The 21587-nt window shown below is 41.5% G+C and overlaps 1 protein-coding gene and 1 non-coding gene across 2 annotated transcripts in view; one reads left to right on the forward strand and one right to left on the reverse strand.

Annotated features, from left to right (window-relative positions):
- The first annotated feature begins 2313 nt into the window (after nucleotides 1–2313).
- On the forward strand, nucleotides 2314–2417 carry LOC129691542 (U6 spliceosomal RNA). The gene has a single exon (XR_008722479.1). It is a non-coding gene; the product is annotated as a U6 spliceosomal RNA (small nuclear RNA).
- A 5644-nt stretch (nucleotides 2418–8061) lies between these two features.
- Nucleotides 8062–21587, reverse strand: part of LOC129691425 (transmembrane protein 180-like) — a 34922-nt gene continuing 21396 nt past the window's right edge. The window contains 4 exon segments of the mRNA XM_055627560.1: nucleotides 8062–8196; nucleotides 8621–8626; nucleotides 19555–19682; nucleotides 20701–20780. Coding sequence (XP_055483535.1) covers nucleotides 8072–8196; nucleotides 8621–8626; nucleotides 19555–19682; nucleotides 20701–20780 — 339 coding nt within the window. The 3' untranslated portion in view covers nucleotides 8062–8071.

Here is a 21587-nt window from a genome sequence, read left to right on the forward strand (position 1 = left end):
CTAAGTATTTGCTAATAGAGCAAAAATGCATGCATACAAGCAAAGTTATCTAGAAGAGTTTATATACTGTGCTGCTGTATAGCCACATGTCTGCTGGCATGGAAGAGGCCACTACTTTATTTTTGCATAACTACCAAGTGGTTAGAAATAAGGAAGAACATTTTGATGAAAGAGAATACTTGAGCAATCCTCCAACCCAAAAAAATCAGATAGAACTACCTCCTTCTCTGGAGAAAACTATTATTCGTTTTTAAAATAGCCATGTATGATCTGGGCTTATTTTATAATTAAGCCTAGGATCTTCCTCATACTTAATGTGAGTACACTCATTATGGGGGTGAGGGAGAATGGAGCCTAGGGAGCAAGCTTAGTTGGAACCTGGGCTGTAGCTCAGCTGATACAGTGTTCACGGAGCTTGTGTGAAGTGCAAGGTGCAGTCCTCAATACCATATAAACTGAACATGGCTAAAGATGTGGCTCAGTGCTTGCCCAGCATACATGAAGTCCTACTTTATCACCTCAGAACTACATAAGCTACATAATGCATACCTGTAATCCCAGCACTCAAGAGGAAGGCAAAAGGATAAGAAGTTCAAGGTCAGACCGAGGAGACAGTGAAGTGTTTTCCTTACAATTGTGAGACCCTAAGTCTGATCCCCAGCACTGATATTTTAAAAAAAAAAATTAATGATGACTCATGCCTTTAAACTCATCACTAGAGAGACAGAGACACTGGTTCCAGGTCAGTTTGAGACCACATCTGAGGGAGGAAAAAAAAAAAAAAGGCAGACAATGCCTCTGTCTGAATAACAACACCTACGGTTGTCCCCTGACCTCCAAAATCATGCACACAAACTGCAACCACAACCACTAAATTCAGGGTCATCCTTGGTTACACAGCAAGTTTGAAATGGACTACAAACACACACAGAGAAAGAGAGAGAGACAGAGAGAGAACTAGAGAGTCCGAGAATCAGAAGACTATCACAAACCAGAACATTTTGATGAAAGAGGATGCTTGGGCAATCAAACCAGGAACGATGGTGCATGCCTATAACCTCAGACCTCTAGAGGATGACGTAGAAGATTATGACCTGCAAAAGGCAGGTGGGCTATAGACTGAGTTCTAGTCCAAAACGTTGTCTCTTTTAAAAAATTAAACACAGAATGAGAAACTCCCTACTATTTTCCTCTCCAGTTAAGGTGTTCCTTGTCAAAACTTCTTTGTTTCATATAGGGTCCTAAATAGATAAAGTCAGTATTGAAAACAGCTATTGAGTTATTCTGTCCTTGCTTTGTTAGCTTTGTAAGCTAATTGAGTATTACGCCCAAGATCCTGAACATGCTAAGATAACTACATGCCCATCTCAGTGTTGAAGCTTTTGGTAAAAGTTTGAGATGTTTTTGGGTATGTTCAATTCTAGCAGCTTTTCCCAAGCACAAAGAAGTCTCCCCTAAGACCAACAGAACCAGGATCCCACATGCTACTCCCAATACCACCACTGAGACATGTGGAAGCCAATTTTGCTTAAGAACCTAAGCAAGGTGGAGTATATCTGTAAATATAGGTCAGGCTGTCGTCCCACCAAGAAAATACCTCTTTTTATAATCAAAGTTGTAAATGGCAGCAGAGCCAAACTTGTTGCAATTCAAATGGACATCTAATTGAGACAAACTGCTTTAGGTTAGTTATATGTAGTCTTTGCTTTGTTGGTGTATTGTGTCACATATATACATGTCTGGGGGTGAAGGTGTGCATGTGTGTGTATGCAGGTGTGTTTGCAGAGACTAGAGACTGATATCGGGTGTAATCTTTGCTCAAGCTCCACCTTAGTTTTCAAGACTAATTTTTCTCCCTGAACTGGAGCTCACTGGCTCAGCAAGGCTGGCTAATGAGCTCTAGGGATGGTCCCTTCTCTCTTCTTCTATCCCAGTGCTGGGATTACAAACACCTACTCAGTTTTTACATGGGTGCTGGATGTGTGAACTCAGGTCCTTGTGCAGAGGGCTCTTTACCAACTGAGCTGCATCCACAGCCCCCAGTTTCTTTTCTCAGTGTTTGCTGTTTGTATGTATAAAGGCTACTGGTTTTTTGTGTTGATTTTGTGTCCTGCTACTTTGCTGAATGTATTTATCAGCTGTAGTATTTTTCTAGAAAAGCCTTTAGGATCCTTTTGAGACAAGGTTTTACTCTGTGACACCTCTAAGTTGGCCTTGAAATCATGGCCACGATTCTTCTGCCTCATCCTTCTGAGTGCTGGGATTATACGCATGAGCTACTATGCCCAGACCTCAATTCTAATCAAGTAAAGAGTGCCCACTTTGTCAGTACATATACTAAAACTGGAACAAGACAGAGATTAGCAAGCTCCCTGAACAAGGAAGACACGAAAACTGAAGATTGTTCCATATTTTTTAACTTTAAAGAGCAGGTACATGACCATTTTCAAAAGGGAGAACATGGAGGAGAAATTTTTATTTTATTATTATATTGTTATTGTTGTTGCGATCATTTCAGGCCTGAGAGATGGCTCGGCAGGTAAGTGCCTGCTACCAAGCCTGGCCTTCTGAGGTTAGCCCCCAGGACCCACATGGTAGAAGGAAAGACCGATTTCCTCTGACCCCCACATGTGCATCATAGCATCTGTACACAGAGACTTAAGACACACGCACGCGCACACAAACAAAATGCAGGCTCTTCAAAGGAGATAACATTTGCACGCGTCACCCTTACCACAATCCACCTCTACACTTCTGCTCTCAGACTAACACTCTCTGGCTGTTGAACATTCGCTTGTCACCTTTCCTCCCCTCACACCTTGACAACTGCCATTCTACTTTCTGTCTCTAAGAACTTGACTCCAAGTGTCTCCCATAAGTGATACCAAAATGTTTTTCAGTATAATGCACTTATACTTCATCTATACCGTAGCGGGTATCAGAATGTCTTGCTTAAGGCTAAGTAAAATTCACACACAAACACGTATAGAGACATATGAATAAACACTGTTTATCCATTCATCTGTCAACCCCCATACTCTATGCCAATTTATCCAGCCCCATCCCGTCTTTACCATCAAAAACAAATAAACATTTGTACCAGGACACACGAGACCTAATGTCTGGTTACTCCCATTATGCTTTTCATGTGCGCATGGATACTCCATAACCATAACAATTTTATTTGTATAAATAGCAACAAGGGACTGGGAAATGGCTCAGTTGGTGCACTGTTTGCCTTTCAAATATAAGAATCTGAGTTTGAGTCTTAGGACACATAAAAACCCAGGCACAGCAGCCATGTCTGTGAAGCAGCACCAGGGAAGCAGATGATCCCTGAGGTTTACCCACCAGCTAGGCTAGTTAACATGACAAGCTCCAGGTTCAGTAAGGGAGTCTATGTCAAAGACGGACAGACAGATGATAGACAGACAGACAGACAGATTGTATTTTAAGGACTATGCAGAACAAATTATCAGCTCCTTATGATCTAAAATAAAATTCCTTTGCCTTTGTCATCTATGCATATCACACATAGGCACAGATAGATGATAGAGAGATAGACAGACAAATACAAAAGCAATGAAGGAAGACACTCAGTACTGACCTGACTGCTGTGCATATACAAATGCATGCGTGTGCACCCTCACACACGTACACAGAAAACCACAAAGAATGAGAATTAAGAAAAACACTCATGCAGAAAGCTATAGGATAGTCACATGCTCGCTTTCATTATTCCTGAACATTTCCTCAAATTCTAATAAAAAATGCATCTGCTCTTACACAATCCACAAAAAGAAGTGGAAAAGTGTTTTCCCACATACCTTGAAAATAAGTCTCACTGTTTCAGAGTTCCATAACACTCACAGAACAGGAAATGATCAACTCCAAAAAGCACATAAATGTGACAAAGTTTACAAGTGGAGGTGATGGTATTTTAAGAACTGTGTAGAACAAATTATCAGCTTTTTATGACCCAAAATAAATCCTTTGTCTTTGTCATTCATGCATGCCACGTACAGGCATACAAGCATGCATACTCCATCTGCTGTTTCATAGTGTGAGGCTTGTCCAGTCTATTGTGAAGCACTGGAAAGAACTCATGAACATGGAAAAAGACATATTTCTGCCTCGTGGAATTCTGGATGTAGGTCACAGCCTACTCATCCAGAAAGAGAGTCCCTTCCCACATCCCTGCGTGGGTACCACCTGTCAATTAAAACAATGACAACATGTACTTGGTGCCAGGCACTGTGTTCAGTGTCTTACACGTGTCCTTTCTTTTCATCCTTGTGACTCTGGTGCAATTGTTTCTCTCGTTCCCACCTTTTTCCAGCAGCACTCCCCAAGGCACCACAATTTTTCACTGTGAAAGGGGTGAGGCAAGATTTTAAACCTGGCAGTCTTAGCAGAATACCTTCATCACCTTGGCGCTCTGCTGCCTCCTAGTGTTTATGGGCAGGCCTCCACATGCTAGCACCACCCTGGCATTTTGGGTTAAAATGCAGGTTTGCAGAATTCTCCCAGGTGTACCACTTCAGAATCTTATAAACAGGGAGATTTCAATATGGTTCACAAAAAGAAGACAGAGGGAAGGTCTTCAGCAAAAGCAATGATGCACTCAACCAAGAGAGCCATGGGACATTTTATACAGTCTACCGTGGTAATCCAGAAGAAAGGTGACATTTCCTGATGGTATCCATGAAACAGTGTCAGGAACCATTTTGTTAAAGGAGCTCATTAGGCAGGTGGGCCTTCTGGAAAGGGATCCGGGATTTTGCCAAGTCTGTACCATGACACACCCCAGAATTACTTACAGTCTCTGACACTCATTCTTTGTGCACTGTTGTATCTCTCCTTTCTCTGGTACGGTGTGAATCATCACCTACTGGATATTTACATACTCTGAACAAACTTCCTATGGGATCTTAATGAAGACATACTGCTGTTCAGATGAATTAATTGCTGATTATGGAATTCCTGATTTGAGTCAAATGATTTTAAAAGTTAAATTGTTCTAGAGCTTCTAAAACAACTTTAGAAAGTTTATGGCTGCAATAAATACCTTTGTGGACCTCCAGATGCCTCACTAAGAGACATGATTGAGACAGATGTGTGTTTTCAAGATAAGCCTTCGTTACAAATCCTGGTATACACCATAAATATAAGCAAGTTGATTTAAACTTCCCATGAACCCAAGTTAAAATAGGACTACCAAGCAATGTCTAATTAAGTACAAACCTTGATGTTATTATATACAAACTGTTCTGATATAATTCCTTATACCTTGTCACCTTACGGTATTATATAATGTCATTTTAAATTTACTTTGTTTCTTAGAATGAAAGACAGATAAAATTATTGTCCTTAACTCACTATAAACTTAGAGATAGCTGAAAAATGTGTAGCCAGGTCAGTCTTAATTGAAAAGACATATATTCTTATAACTTTTGGACCCTGTTAACCTTTAGGCCTTGTCAACCTTTGTCACTCTGAACTCACTATGAACTTATGTAATGGATACATAGACAAGAAATGTTTAGTTTTAAAATATGTAACCTGCTATATTTTAGAATTCATCTGTTTTTGAGATTAGTTGCCTTTTTGACTATGAGGTAATTCCCTTTCTGGGAGCTTTCTCTCAGAGGTATAAAAGTTATACAATAAAGGTGGCAGAACACACACACACCATTGGCAGAAGCCCGATGGTGGAAGCCCATTGAATGAAAGCTGGCTGGAATTTGCTTCATCCATGAGTTGTAAATACGTGTTTAGATATGTGTTTACATGTAAATATGTATCTCTGTCTGTTTTTTGTTCATATGACACATGAGTATATGTCAATTGTCTGTCTGTATGTAAGGAGCTCCTTTTGTATTGTTCACTGAATGTGTGCATGAACATGTACAGGCCTATATGTCTGATTGTTTGTCTATGTGTACATATGGGATGATGCTATGTAAATGGCAGCCTAAACTTGATGCACTTTCTGCAGAGGGACACTAGCAGAAATTAACACCATTGTCAAATGTAAGCTTGTGTGAACTTGTTGAAGTTAAAGTCCTTAACTTTATCCACCTTTTCCCTTGAGCATGTGGGAACTTGTAAGAAAAAGCAAATCACAGTAAAAGCTGTGTATGTAATTTACAACAAACGACATAGACAGCAAAGTGTGATGGCTTATGCCTACATTCCAATACTCAGTAAGCTGTGACAGGAGGACTGCCACTGAGGTCAGCCTGTACTACATAGCAAGTTCCAGGCCAGTCTGGGACACAAACTAAAACCGTCTCAAAAAAAAAAAGTTAAATTTAACTGAATTCACGAATTTGTGTGCTGAAAAAGTCAGCAGGACTTCACCCATGCTAAGTCTATCACTGACCTGGACAGCACCCAACCCCTGATAAACTTTATGTAATATGTCATGCTGCAATCAAGAGTTACAATAAAGCTTCACTGCTGCTCGCTCCTCCTGACGCTGTGACCAAACACCTGGCAGAAACACACTTCCAGGTTGGAGAGTTCATGTGACTCTCACAGTCTCAGAGGGTAGAATCGCCCGGGAGGCAGCTGCTCTCGCCGTGCCACCTCAGGAAGCAAGTGAATGATGGTGCTCTGTAACCCTATTTCTCCCTTTGCATTCAGGCTGTGGATCCAGACAGGGATGGTGCTGTGCGGAATGTGGGCTCCCCCACCTATGTCCCTCTAGAAATACCCTCACAGACCCGCCGAGAGGCCTGACTCCTGGTTGACTCCCAATCCCATCAAGACACTGATGAAAAACATTACTCTTTTATACTAAATATGATTTTTTTTCTCTCTCATTGGCTAGCCCTGCCTAGTCTAGAACTTTCTCTGTAAAGCAGGATGGACTCAACATCACAGAGATCAGCTTGCTTCTGCCTCCAGGTGCTGGGATCAAAGGTGTGTGCCGCCACCTCTGGCTCCTTTCTCCATTTTTAAATCCAGATGTTTTAATACATTTGCATTGGATTTGCTACGTGTTTTAGCTATCAGCCCCTTCTCGAGTACATGGTTTGTAAATATTGTCTCCCAATATATGGGGTGCCTCTTCATTCTATTTCCTTTAGTGTGCAGAAACTTTTCAGTTTTATAGAACCCCATTTCTTTTTCCTCCATGTTTTCCTTCATTGGTTTTACAGTATTGAATGTTTTTGAGTCTTTATTTTCACTTGACTTCTATAGTGTGTAATAAGGGTCAAATTTTATTCTTCTGAATGGGGCTATCTACTTTTCCCCAACATCATTTATTAAAGACACTTCCCTTTACCCCACTTGTATGTTTTTGGCCCATTGTTGAAAACTCAGTTCACTGTAAATGTGGGAGTTATTTCTTAGCCTTTGGTCCTGTTCTAATGATTCACGTGTCTTTTCACCACTAATACTCTATTTTCACTATAAAAGTTTTGTAACACATTTCCAAGTTAAGGAGTGTAATTACCTTCCCTGCTTTTCATCTCATAAAAATATGCAGACAATGGTGATACAGTGTTAATGGGGAAAGCTGTAGGAGGTCTCTTCTTGGTGGCATAGACCTATAATTCCAGCTATTTGAGAGGCCGAAACGGGAGGATTGCCAGTTCAGTGCCTGACAGAGTATCAACGTGAATTCGAAGCCAGCCTGGACAACCTAATGCAACCCTGATGCAAAATAAAAACATTTTTAAAACGTAGCTCAGTGGTAGAACATTTGCCTAACATGAAAAAGGGTCCCAGCCCCGTGGAAAAAAGAGGAGGGAAGAATGCTGCCTTTTCATAAAATTGGCCAGAGAAGTCATGTGAGATCTGAAGAACTATTAAGAGAAGTGTATGCACTGACCAGCGGGCTCTCGTCACACAAGGTAGTCAAGTGGTGAAGAGTTTCAGGTCCCCAGCTGTATGAACACCACACCAGGAAGCAGCCCACGGAGAGGCCTTAACTTAGAGAGTCAAAAAACACTCAGAACATGCTGTCAGGTTTTGTTTTATTTGCTTGGTTTCTGCCTTTGAGCGCGGTGTCACCTATAGGATCTGACAGGCACCTGAAGGGGTGGCACGGCCGCTGTGCTTACACAATCCCTCCCGAACAGTCTGTTCTGTTCCTGATGGAGAAGGAGCTCCAAGCCAGAATCTGCACTGTTGCGATGCCCATCGGGACCACACAAACCAAACCAAAGATGCTGTCTTGAAGATCTATGCTAGGGGAGAAGATGTACAACAGTTCGTTTTTCTCCCAGCAGCTTCTTTTCTCACTAAGTTGGAGCTATGTGACACGTGGTGTTCACATTTTATCTGTGAGCTCATTTAGCTAGAAAGAGACATGCTGTTGTGTGGTTTTGATTCTGTCAGGTGACTGAGTAATTTCTTCCTTACAGATGCACACAGGAAAGAAAGGTGATTACCTTCCCTGGTAACGAGTGCATCACGAGCCTCTGTGATGCACAAGACGTGCGTGGGAGGACAGAGAACAGAGCCAGGGACACAACGCAGAGGTTTTCAGTGTGCGCTCAGGTTAGACATGGTAGTGTATGTTTGTAATCCCAGCACTCGGGAAGCTGAGGCAGGAGGACTGTGGGTTTGAAGCTAGCCTGAGCTACACAGGCAGTTCCAGGCCAACCTAGGACTGCACAGCAATACCTTGTCTGAAAGAAAACAATGGAGAATTATACTGCTGAGCCTCATAGTACAGACCTGTACTTGCAGCTACTGGGAAGCTGAGGCAACAGGGTGGCAAGTTCAAGGCCAGTCTGAGCTAATTTTCTAATGCCAATTCTGATTCTGTTAACTTCCCATACTGCTGGACATATGTGCTGGAAGTGAAGGGGTGAATCTGTACTCATATAGGAAACCTTCTTAACACCTCTAACCTGTGTCCCTTGCCTTGTTGCCCTGATGGCTTAACATGGTGGCATGCTGTGCACAGAGATACATGCATCCTTGGATGGCTTCAAGTTGAGAAACATCTGCCAAGCTCTAAACAAAGTAGGTGAGTTTAGACATTCATTTCTAGTACATGTGATGGCTATAAAAGTATTATGATAGAATTTCTCAGGGTGTTAGACAGAGCCTTCTGTCAGAAGGTTTATCTACTTTTAGCAAGTGGAGTCAAGACTTCTCAGAAAAAAAAATATATAAACAGTTCTGAAAATGCATACATGCATTCTTGTCTAGAATCATATGTAAATATCTACCCTCCCTCTAACATCCCTGTCTTGGTGCTCTGGTCTGGATTACATTTGTTAGGCGTGGCCATCCTCTGAGCCCTCACTCATTAAGCCTGCACTTCCCCTTGTCTTACATGGTCCAAGAACTGACTGCCACCCACCCACCTCCAATTTTCTTCTGCTTCTTCTAGGGTTCTGAGACAACCTCCAGGTCTAAGGTCAGCAGCTCGACCACTCACCACATCCAGATGGTGGCCTCACTGCCCAAATTCTCTGTGGGAAACTTCATTTCTAGAAGCATATGGTAGTCTGTCATCCCAGAATTCCCTCTTAAGGAAAATCTTCTCCCCTCTTCCATAGGAAACTGTCTCTGTCCTTGAGACTCGGTGGGGCCTAACTTCCCACTCCAGACCCAGCAGTCACAGGAAGTCATGCCTTGTGAATTACTACTGCCGTGGTGACAGGCATGTGACTCACATGGTGCCTCCTAGGATCGGCCTGCAGGCTTTGATGTGCCTGGGTCAAAGGTGCATATTTATTCATAGCCTGGAGCTGTTCAGTTAGCCTAAAAGCTCTGTTGCTACCAAGTAGTAAAATCTTGAAGCCAAAAACACATAGAAGGTGAAAGGCTCCTGCTGTTATTTGAGGTCCAGCTCTGCCGCACTTTTCACACGTAACCAGAAGGTCCCTGTTCTGTTCGGCTAGCTTGCACTACATTCCTGCCACTTACAGCCACAGTGGCCTGAAAACCATGCCTTTCCAACTGGCACTTATGCCCATGTTGCTATAAATTAGCTGCTTTGACTCATGCTGGGTGAAGGTGGCATGTAATTGGCCACAACCAATTAATCTGTCTCTTAAGACAATGAGGTTTGAAACAGCTGAGCACAGATTTCCAGAATGAGAGCACAAGGTCACAACTGTGCTTTTGAACTTGAGGTTGTAGGTGCTTATAATTGTGAAGCATTGCTCACCAGCCTTGACTGTCCATTGATTTGAGCCACACAACACTAGATGGCAGACAATGGGTGAAAAATGCCAAGAGGTAATGGAAACCCAAGTTCCCCTTTGAAACAGAATCATGTCTCTAATAAAAGAGGAAAAAAAGGAAGTGGCCTAATCAAGCCCCTTGGAGAGGGGGGAACGACTAAGAGCTGCTTGCTGGTCAGATTATTACAATATGTGCTTTATGAAAAGGCTGGTTTCTGCTTGGCAGAGGCACCGCTGTGTTCTGCTCTCAGTGTTTCATTAGCAACAGGAGCCCATTAACCTTCAGCATTCTCTACTTATAACAGATTCCAGCTTCGGAAATATCAAGAAATTGGATTCCAGCTGCAAGAGTCTCTCTCTGGGAGATTTTCCACCTCTGAGGTGGAACTATCCTTTTGCTCCTGTTTCCCTGAGGAGAAGGGTCTGGAGAACACCTGTGATGATGTGTAGAGCTGGGGCCTCTAGCGAGCATGCTGACAGGCTAGGGAGAGGCTGGAGAGGCTGCGCTGTAGTTAAAGAGCGCTGGCTGCTCAAGCATGGGGGTCTGAGTTTACATGGCAGCACCATGTAAAAACAAGCAGAAGCTCTGGGTCTATCGACTCACACCTGGAACCCCAGTGCTCAGAGGGGGGGGGGGGGAGGATGGATGGGGCTTTCTGGCTGCCAACCTCAGGCCCAGGTTTAAGGAGAGGCCCTGTCTCAAAGTAGTATAGAGTGAAATAGTAAAATCCGACATCTGGCCTTCATGCATGTGTACCCACACACATACATGCATATAGCACACACATACACATCTTAAGCTACATCTCAAAGGTAGCAAAGGAACAAACATTTCAATGACTCCAACAATCTGGCACTATCCTGTAGGGGTCCATGAGGAACACTTAGGCTGAGGTTGTGTTGAACAGCTTCCTACTTTCCAAAGTACCTGTGAGTTTCCCGTTACTTCACAGGCTGTCTGGAAGCTCTTCAAAGGGTCCTTCGTCTTTCATGTTCTTTTCTTTTCTCAAAACAGGGTTTTACTGTAGCTGACCTGGACTTGCTACATAAATCAGACTGCCTCAAACTTGGGACAGTCCTTCTGGGATTACAGGCAGGCACCACGATGCCTGGCTTCTACTTGTTTCTCAATATTTCTTTCATCTAAAACTGTATTCCAAGGAGGGATGTGATTTTAGAGAATTTATTCTCCTCTCTCTGCTGGATTATGGATGAACCCATTGACTAATTAAGCTATCTTGCTGTCAGGATGAACGTCTTCACCTCTCATTTCCAACCTTACCAGTGGTAGCGGTTTGAATGACAGCGGCCTCCACAGGCTCATCTATTTGAATGTCTGGTTCCCAGTTAGTTGGTGGGCTGTCAGGGAGGATTGGGAAATGTGGCCTTGTTGGAGGACATATGTCGCTTGGGGGTGCCTTGAAGTGTCTAAAGCCCTCACCAGGTCCAATGAGCTCTCTCTGCCTCCATCTTGCAGATCAGATGTGAGCTCTCCGCTACTGCTCCAGCACCATGGCTGCCTGCCTGAAGCCATACTTGCCACCATGTTGACCATGCATCACCCTCTGAAACTGTAAGTGAGCCTCCAGTTAAATGCTTCCTTTTATAAACTGACTTGGTCATGGCGTTTCTTCACAGTGCTAGGACAGTAAGTAAGATACCAACATTTTGAATGAATCTTCAACATAAGAAATAATTCTTGAGCCAGGTGTGGTAGCACATGCCTTTAATCCCAGCACTGGGGAGGCAGAGGCAGGTGGATTTCTGCAAGTCTGAGGCCTGGTCTACAAAGTGAGTCCAGGACAGCCAAGGCTACTGAGGAAGACCCTGTCTCAAAAACAACCAAAATAAAAATAATAATAATCTTTAATAATTCTTAAAGCATGCAAGATGGCTCAGTGAGCCACATTTGATCCTGGGGACACACACAGTTGGAAGACAAAAATGACTCCCGAAAATTATCCTCTGACTTCCACACATGCACACATTAATTCATACATTCTTAAGCTGTGCTTATGCTTTTTTTTTTCACCAAATACTTATACCACATTTGCTGCTTCATGTTCTTAAGACGCACAACAAATAACAATAAAGTTGGCATTCAACAAACCTTACCTTCTAGGAGAAGCTAAAAAACTATGAACAAATGTATTTAATTTTAGCGTGTAATTATAATGATATTTTTCCTTATGAGAAAATTTTATGTACCCCGTTTTCTTTCATGATTTTCTCCTTTCAAGAGAAAAATTAACTACCTAATTGTAGGCAATGATATCTCCAAATATTATCTTTAGTTCATCTTACCTTCTTATACATGCCGAGCCATTTGTAAAGTCAGCTCTATGAAGTAAGGCAGAATAATATGTTATTATAATGGAACCTCAACTTTTGTTACATTTAAACTCTTCACAATCACAAAGCTGAAGTGAAGCCTGGCTCCTGTCTAGTCTCCTTTTCCCCATTGATATCACCGCTAAAAAGCATGAAATTACTGGAGATGTATCCATGAAGTAACGTTTGTTTGTTTGTTTGTTTGTTTTTTGAGACAGGGTTTCCTGTGTAGCTTTAGCCATCCTGGGCTCACTTTGTAGACCAGGCTGACCTCGAACTCACAGAGATCCACCTGCCTCTGCCTCCCCAAGTACCGGGATTATAGGCGTACGCCCCTGCGCCCAGCTCCGTGAAGTAACTTTTATTGCCAGTAATAAAAACACAAGCAATCCTATCAGTAGAGTTGTAAGCCAAATCAGAATCAGTGCATATCCTGCTGAAAAAGATGTACTCAGGATGGAAAGGGCCAAGGAAACTTAAGGTCTACCTGGCAGAACAGTCTCTTGTTGTATAGAGACAGGAAAACTCACAGATACATAAACTGTTGCTACCTTGGGAGCAGAGAAGAAATTTCCCCTTTCATTCAATTTGCTAGGAAGAATAATTGTCTAGGGCTGGGCATGGAGTATATGCCTGTGATCTCAGTACATGTGAGACTGAGACAGGACATCATAAATTTTAGGCCAGTCTGCATTGCATAGCAAGACCTATATCAAAAACAGCCAGGAGTGGGGGAGGGGGAGGGAGGTTGGGAACCAATATTGCAATTTTTTTTCCCTCGCAGTTCTAGAAGCTAGAAGTCTAAGACGAGAGAGCCGGCTTGATTAGACTTTGCGGGGGAGGGGGGCTTTTGTTTGTCTGCAGACAGAAAGTGATGTCCTGTGGAAATGAAACTAGGATCTAGGAAACTAGGATGTTAGGCAGGCACTCCATAATTGGGCCACACTGTGAGCCCCAGGAAGTCATGTCCTTGCATAGTAAAGATGTATGGCATAGACAGAACATTTTATTTTCTCCCTTGTGTTTGTGTGCATGTGTGTACATGTGTGAAACCTAGACTTCCACATAAGTTGATGACGCAGATGCTCTTTATCAATGAACAATACCCACCACCCCTGGCCTCTCTCCATTCCAAGGTGATTATTCTGTCATGCAGGCCCCACACTCAGGACCTGCTCTAACCTCCCTCCCCAAAGCTCCATCTCCAAATAATGACCATTGTGAGCTGGGACTTCAGTATATGAACTTTAAGGAAACTCAATTTAGTTCACAGTATCTTGTTTAACACTTTTCTTCTATTGCTAATAATTTCCTCAACAACATTATACACCAAGGCACAAACAGGATAATTTAATTGCCCAAAGTTACAGGGTTAGTGAGTTTGAGTCTGGAACTGAAATTTCTACCTACAAAATTTTATCTCAACTAAAAATCTCTCCAAGAAAAAAATGGTACCTCTAATCCCAATTAAACAAACAAACAAAAAAAAAACATTTTTTAAAAGAAAGTTGCCCATTTTCTGTGGAAATGAGGTACGATACTCTCAAGTACCAAGGATCTTACATCTGATCGAGGTCACAATGCAGTCTTGAAAACATAGTGCTCTGATGCACATCCACACAACCTAAATAAATAACTAAATTAAGAAATATCTTAAGTGAAAACCTTAAAGTTACTTTGAATTCGTAGGTGATTCATTCCGAGATAAATCATTTTGTATATGAGTCCTTTCTATTGTTGAAGACCATAGTGTCTACTGTACCACTGGAACAGGAAAATGTCACTTTCTAAACTTTCTTCACAAATACAATTTCAGAGGTACCTGTTATAAAACTTCAAGACAGAAAAAACAGCAAAAGGAGTATATAACATTTTATTATTTCAATTTTTTGAGATATGTTCCATATAGTGTTGTCTAGTCTTGAACTCAGAAATCCTGTGTCTGTCTTATAAGTGCTAGCAATAAAGGCATGTGTGGGATTAAAGGTATGTGCTATCACACATAGTAATCTCTTTTTTTCTTTAGAGCTCAATAATATTTATTTTATATATGTGTGTGTATCAGACTTTCATTATTCATTTATCTTTAGAGGATATAAAGGTCAATTCTAATTCATTGTTTTATATAGTAAACAGCAACAATAAATGTGGATGTGCAAATATCTCTTTGGTAGGATACAGTTCACAAGAAATACTGCATATGTAACTTTTAACACACTTGTATGGCTTGGGTTGGAGCTCAGTGGTAGAGCATATACCTAGCATGCCCCAAGCCCTGTGTCACATTTCCAGTATTGAAAAAATGAAGAAGAAAGAAACATGCTTGTATATAAACCAGATTGATCACACCAAGCCCTTATTCTTTTTATTTTTTAGTCTTTCTTTGGTTCGCTTTGGTTTAGATTTTTAAATAATCTCTCATACTACATACAGCTCTAGTCTGAAACTCACTGTGTAGTACAGGCTGGCTTCAAGTCATGGCAATCCTCCTGCTTCATCCTCCTGTGAACTAGTATTACAAGTATGAGCCATCACACACAGTAAAAACTATTTCTTAAATGATGAATTTTATTTATTTATTTTGGTGTTTCGAGACAGGGTCTTTCTGTGTAGCTTTGGCTGTCCCAGAACTCACTCTGTAGACCTGTCTGCCTCTATATCCCAAGTGCTGGGTTTAAAGGTGTGGACTTTATTTATTAATCAGTTATCTACAACACACCAGTAGATGACAGTATAACCCAGTGAATCTGGCAGTCTATCACACACACACACACCCGGTGAAAACATACCTTTGTATTCTTAACGTCCTATGAAGCAGCAGGCACTCAGCCAGGACTGCTGGGCACTCCTGGCACATGGAATAGGTGTGTTTACTGTATCCTGAGCAAGTAACCAATTACAAGCATGTGTTCCTTTGCATCTGTGGCTTCTCTCACCTCTGGACTTGCTCAGTGTACTGGACTTGCCCTTCTGCCTCTCTGATGCCATGTAAGCAGGAAGGGAAAAACCTTAGGACTCCAGCTCTTAGCTTAGTATTAACACTACAAAAATTCCATAAACATCGGCCAAGAATGAACACAAATCTACTTAGTTGAGCAAGTGAAAGGAGGAGGTCTTTTCCATAACACCCTAGATCTGTATTGTGCATTCTCTTGTGTAATATGCTGGCAGCTTATTCTGTAATTTCAAAACTATCTGCTTCATGTTTGCAATGCTGAAGATTAAATCACACACATACTTGGCAAGTGATTAACCACTGAACTATATTCCCAGAATTCATGTGATTTTTTCAGCAGATTATATATATAATTGATGATCCATTTCTTATTGCTTAAAGACACTGTCTCATTGCGTAGCCCTGGCTGGCCTCAAATTTACTACATAGGTCAGGATGACCTCAAACTCACTGTCAGGTGTGGTGGCATACCCCTTTAATCCCAGCACTTGGAAGAGAGAGGCAAGGGATTCCTAGGCCAGCGTAGTCTAGATAGCAAGTTCTAGGGTAGCCAGGGAAACATAGTGAGACCCTATTTCAAAAACAGACAAACGAAAACCCAGGAGTGTGCCACCATGCCCAAGCCTGGTCATCCATTTTTACCATCACTAGATAAAATATCTTACTCCGTACAGCTAGGAATTATACGGTTTTCCTGCTCAAGTTACTCAATTATACTCTATTAACAAATTCAATGATTATATTTTGCTGAATTCAATGTATCACTGAATCATTTAAGAAGTAAATATAGCCGGGTATGGTGGTGCATGTCTTTAATCCCAGCACTCAGGAGGCAGAGGCAGGCATATCTCTGTGAGTTTGAGGCTAGCCTGGTTTACAAAACGAATCCAGGACAGCAAGAGCTACACGAATAAACCCTTTCTCACAAAACAAAAACAAAACATAAGGGTTTGCGGGATAGCTCAGCACGTAAATACTGTTGCCCCAAAATGTTGATCTGAGTTTGCTACCTGGGAACCTACATGGTGAAGGGAGAGAGCCAATTCCCACAGGTTGTCCTCTGACATCCACAGGTGCACCAGCATGCATTCACACATACATGCATGCTCACATGCCCATACACATACATACATACATACATACATACACACACACACACACACACAAATAAACATAATTTTTAAGTATGTCTATTAAACATACAGTAAAATAACCTGTCTGACAGAAAACATTTTTATTTTCTTTTTCTTTGGCAGGGCTTCACCCCAGTCTAGGGTGACCTGAAACTCGCTATATAGCCCAACTTGGCCTAAAGCTCACACAATCTCCTGCCGCAGATTTTTAACTGCTAGCATTTAGTTCAGAAATAACATTTAATTATACCAAGGAGCTCAGATTATCTTTTGAAAGGGGCAAAGGGAAGAACGCCGGCCCTGAGTTAGCTGGTTTCGTACATGGGAACAGTGAGCAGAAAATCAGACACTATAGCGTGTGGGGTGGTGCACATTAAACATCACAGCACTTGGGAGACAAAAGCAGGTAGACCTCTGTGAGTTCAAGGCCAGGCTGGTCTACATAGTGAGATATAGGACTACATAGAGAAACACTGTCTGGAAAAAAGAAAGGAAGAAAGGGAGGGAGGGAGGGAGGGAGGGAGGGAGGGGGGGGGGGAGGGAAGGTTCAGATGCTAGAAAACTTATCTGCAAAAGTGACACTTATTTCAATAGACAGGTTTTCTCGGTCCTTTACCTTGGTGGAGCTCTACTCAGCAAAGCACACCTGCTGAGGGCTACAGTTAGCCTTGGACTTTCAGGTAGTCTGAGCCACATGAAGCCACCAGAGGCCAAGGTCTAGTAGTTGCTTAAAAGATAAATGATACCCAAGTGCCTGTGTGTGCTTGTATCCCTGAAAATGCTTACAGTGTCACGAAACTAGTTTGCCAGCATGTCAGCCTGCCAACGTGTCACGTTGCTGAGCCAACAAGAATTAGTGCTCAGGGCCGCTGTCCCAAGGCTGTAAATCTCTAGGTTCCTCATCTTGACTTAACAAGGGGGGAAGAGGAGGAGCTTTAAAAAGCTGTTGGTGGCAGGATCACACCTCCAGCGTTTCTGAATGAACTGGTCTGGGGTGTGATCTGTCCATTGGAGCTTGTAATGCTGAAGTACAAAAGGGGCTGAGAATCTTGACTGTAAGATCTTTGTGGGTTTTGAGGACACAGCTAAGTTAAACACACCTCCTCTTCCTTTCCTGCTGTCACAATTCTCTAAGAGGAAGCCATGTGACTCTTTGACTGAGCCTGTCTGTCTCCTGTCCGTCACCGTCACCTTCTACCACAAACTTGCTTGAGGCTTTTTATGACACCTAGATTTACAGCAACTTCCCCAAGCAGAAAAACAGTCGCCCAGTACACAGGAAAACTGAGGTTATGAAAGAGTTCCTTCAGATTCTACTACAAGATGGCGATGCTGCTCAAAGCCCTGCGAGCTCGTACCGCAAAAACAAAAGTGACCAGGCTATCCAGACTCTACAGAAGTTCCATATAGCCATGGGTATGAAGGTGGCTTGGTGGATAAAGGCACTTGCTGCCAGGCCTGACAACCCTAAGTGCAATTCCTAGGACCTACAGAGTAGCAGGAGAGAACCAACCCCTGCCATAGAATGTGTGCATGTGACTCTGTGTGTATGAATGTGCGCACGTGCGTACACACACACACACTGAATAACCAAAATGTACAAACCTTTTAAAACTAAATACGTACGATGTTAACTCTTTAAGGAATGGCTCCATGAATTTTCTCTGTACTTTAAGTTAGTTATTTTGTGTGTTTAACTTTTTCATACTAAAAATTTGTGAAGAAAACAAGATGTCTGGATTGATAAGCAGTAGAAAGGGCACTGATCAGTATGTGCTGAAACTAATGTATTCGGATGCAGACAGCTGAGTCTACATGTGATTATGGTCAAGCTTTCTTGATGTTTTCATGTATTTGAAAATGTTCATAATGAAGTGTTGGATAAAGAGTTATAACAAAACTTAAAACTTTGTCCATGTAGAAAAACCATAAAATTTACAAAAAAAAAAAAAAAAAAAAAACACTATTGGAACTAAAAAGTAATTATAAAAAGACTATAAAATAGGGCTAGAGAGATGGCTCAGGGGTTAAGAGCACTGGCTGTTCTTCCAAACGTCCTGAATTCAATCCCCAACAACCACATGGCAGCTCACAACCATATGTAATGAGATCTGGTACAGGCAGGATATGTGTAAGTAACAAATAAATAAATCTTTTTAAAAAAGACTGCAAAATATTCTGCTATGCCAAAGTCAATGTTGTTCTTATCTACAAGCAATAAACAAATAGACTTTTAAATTACAAATGAAATGTCACTTATATTAGTGCCCCAAAATATAAAATACTTAGATATAAACCTGAAAAATATGCAAGAGCTACATAAGGAAAACTACAAAACTCTGACAAAAGAAATCACAGAAAGACTAAATGATCCCTGCTTATAGCGAGGAACTTCAATCTTGGAAGCTGTCATTTCTTCCCACCTGGTTCTATAGATTCTCTCTTCTGGGAGTGTTCCCTGGACATTGGCAGACCCGGGTAGGAAACTTTCCTCCACATAACCACAGAACCCTGCATACTTCTGTTAGGATTATTTTTATTTTTGTGGTACTAAAGGTCAAACCTACAGCTTCCAGTATGCTAGGTAATGTTCTACCACGCTGCTATCTTCCCAGACCTTGGGGGGGACCTGTCTTGGGATTTTGCAATCTTTAGAGCCCTCTGGAGGCTCCTTATTCATCTTCTATTCCCAGTACTGTTTCGTCTAGCAAGTTCTCAAAAACATGAAATGGAGTAACAGACTTAGAAAATATAATCAATATGTAGTTTTATGTGAAGTATACAGACATATGCAATATATGTGATTTCAATAATTATATCAAAACTATGCCAGAGCTCATACTTTTTTATTATAGCTCATTTGAGATATGAGAGCAGCAGCTAACAATATCCAAAGTCCATGATACTTTAATAGTTAACGGAAAAAGGCGAATTTGCTTGCATGACGGCCAAGGTTTTTTTTTTTTTTTTTTTTTACTCTATCTGTTGTCTAGTTCTCCATATCCATCCTGGTTTAGCTTAGACAGTACTAACATGGGAGCTAAAGACTGGGCAGGTCTGGTAAACAAAGCACTGATGCCAAAAACCATAAAGGAAAGAGGAGACCTGAAAGAGACAAAAATAGCATTGGTGTTTATCAAGATAAATAACATTTGTTACATTTCTTCTTTTTTTGAGACAGTGTGTCTCACTACTACGTAGCTCTGGCTTGTTTTCTGGAACGCACTATGTAGACCAGGCTGGCCTTGAGCTCAAAGAGACCCATCTACCTCTGTCTCGGGAGTGCTGGAATTAAAGGTGTGCTCCTCCCTCCCAGCACAGCTGTTGTATTTCTATACTCAAATATGTATGCATATCTGAGTGTGAGGGGGCTCTTCATGTATGAAGTGCTCTTCAGCCTAAGTAAGCAACTGTAGAAATAGCTTAGCAATTATAAAATACTAATTCCTTATTTTTACCAGATAATAGAACTTAACTCTTTTGTTGTTATTCTTTTTGTTGTTGTTGTTGCTGCTGCTGCTGCTGTTGATTTGTTTGAGACAATGTAGCCCTGGCTGAATTTCAGCTCACTGTTTAGCAGTCTAACCCTAAACTTGAGGTAATCCTCCTGCCTCAGTCTAAAGGGCTGAGACTTCAGGAAGGTGCCCCTCTGTAAGCATACAGTGTAACCATATATGTAGCCATAGAGTGCTTATGTGTGTTAAAATTTGGTAAAAGTTGGTGCATTGAAATTCATGCAAGATAAAACAAATTGAGATTTCACTTCAGTTCCTAAGCATTAACCCTGACATAGCCCTGGCTGTGTGAACCTAAGCAATAACAATTATGATATCTTTTCAGAACAGGAAAATATTGCCCGGGGCAAGGGATGCAGCTCAAGGCCAGAGCACTTGCCCAGCATGTGCAAAGCCCTGAGGTTCGATCCACAGCACTGCAGACCGAAGAAAAGGAAAAGTGGCCCCGTGAATAAATGTGACCATTCTCTAACATTTTGTTCTCTTGGTCCGGGTGAAGCCCTTAGATCATCACCCTCGTATGTGTTTGTGATGTCAATATGACTCAGCTGGAGGGACTCTAGTAATTCCTACCATTTTGTTGTTAATTTCTGAATAAATACACTTACTGCCTGTTGAACTTCAGTAAATCTGCATCGATCATGTCAGCCAGTGGCAAGTTAAATAGGCAAAAAGAGGCATGTACAATCTCTGAAGGAAAAAAAGTTAAAATACTATACACATGTGAACATTCTACAACTAGAAAGCACAGATCAAAACAAAACAGGGGCTGGAGTGATGGCTCAGCAGTTAAGACAACTGGTTGCTCTTTAAAAAGATCCAGGTTTGGTTCCCAGCACCTATGGTGGCTCCTGTCTGTAACTCCAGTCCTGTCTGTAACTTCTGTCCTCTATGGGGGCACCAGGCACACACATACAGGTGAAACATTCATACACATAAAATAATTTTAACACGATGAGCAAAGCTGGACACAGTAGATCATGCATGTACCCCAGAACCTGGGATATAGAAGCTGGAGAATCAACAATTCAAGTCAACTCTAGTTACACAGCCAGTTACAGGCCAGCCTGGGCTATGTAAAACCCTATCTCAAACAAACAAAAGCTAAAGTAGAAGACAGGTGAAACACTTTAAGAGACTGGGTAAGTCGAAGAAAAATAAGAAGTCATGTAAGTTGTTCAGCATAGGAGCGATATTCAAAACACAGAAAACAGGGAGATGGCTACAGCTGGGATACAAGTGAACGTATAAAATTATTTAAAAATAAAAAAATATTGAAAAAAAACACAGAAAACATGAAGCAGAAATAGACAAATAGAATTAGATGAAACTAAAATATGTATTCAAAGCAAAAGGAAAAACATCAGGGTAAAGAGAGAGCTTACAGAATGGGAGAAAATAAATATCAACTATTCACCTGGATTAATATGCAGAATATATAGAATTTTTTTTAACTTTACATCAGCAAACTATTTAAAAAAAAAACAAACAAACC

This window comes from Psammomys obesus, unplaced genomic scaffold (genome assembly GCF_907164565.1).
Source record: "Psammomys obesus unplaced genomic scaffold, mPsaObe1.curated_primary_1811, whole genome shotgun sequence".
In the NCBI taxonomy this organism is placed as follows: Eukaryota; Metazoa; Chordata; class Mammalia; order Rodentia; family Muridae; genus Psammomys; species Psammomys obesus.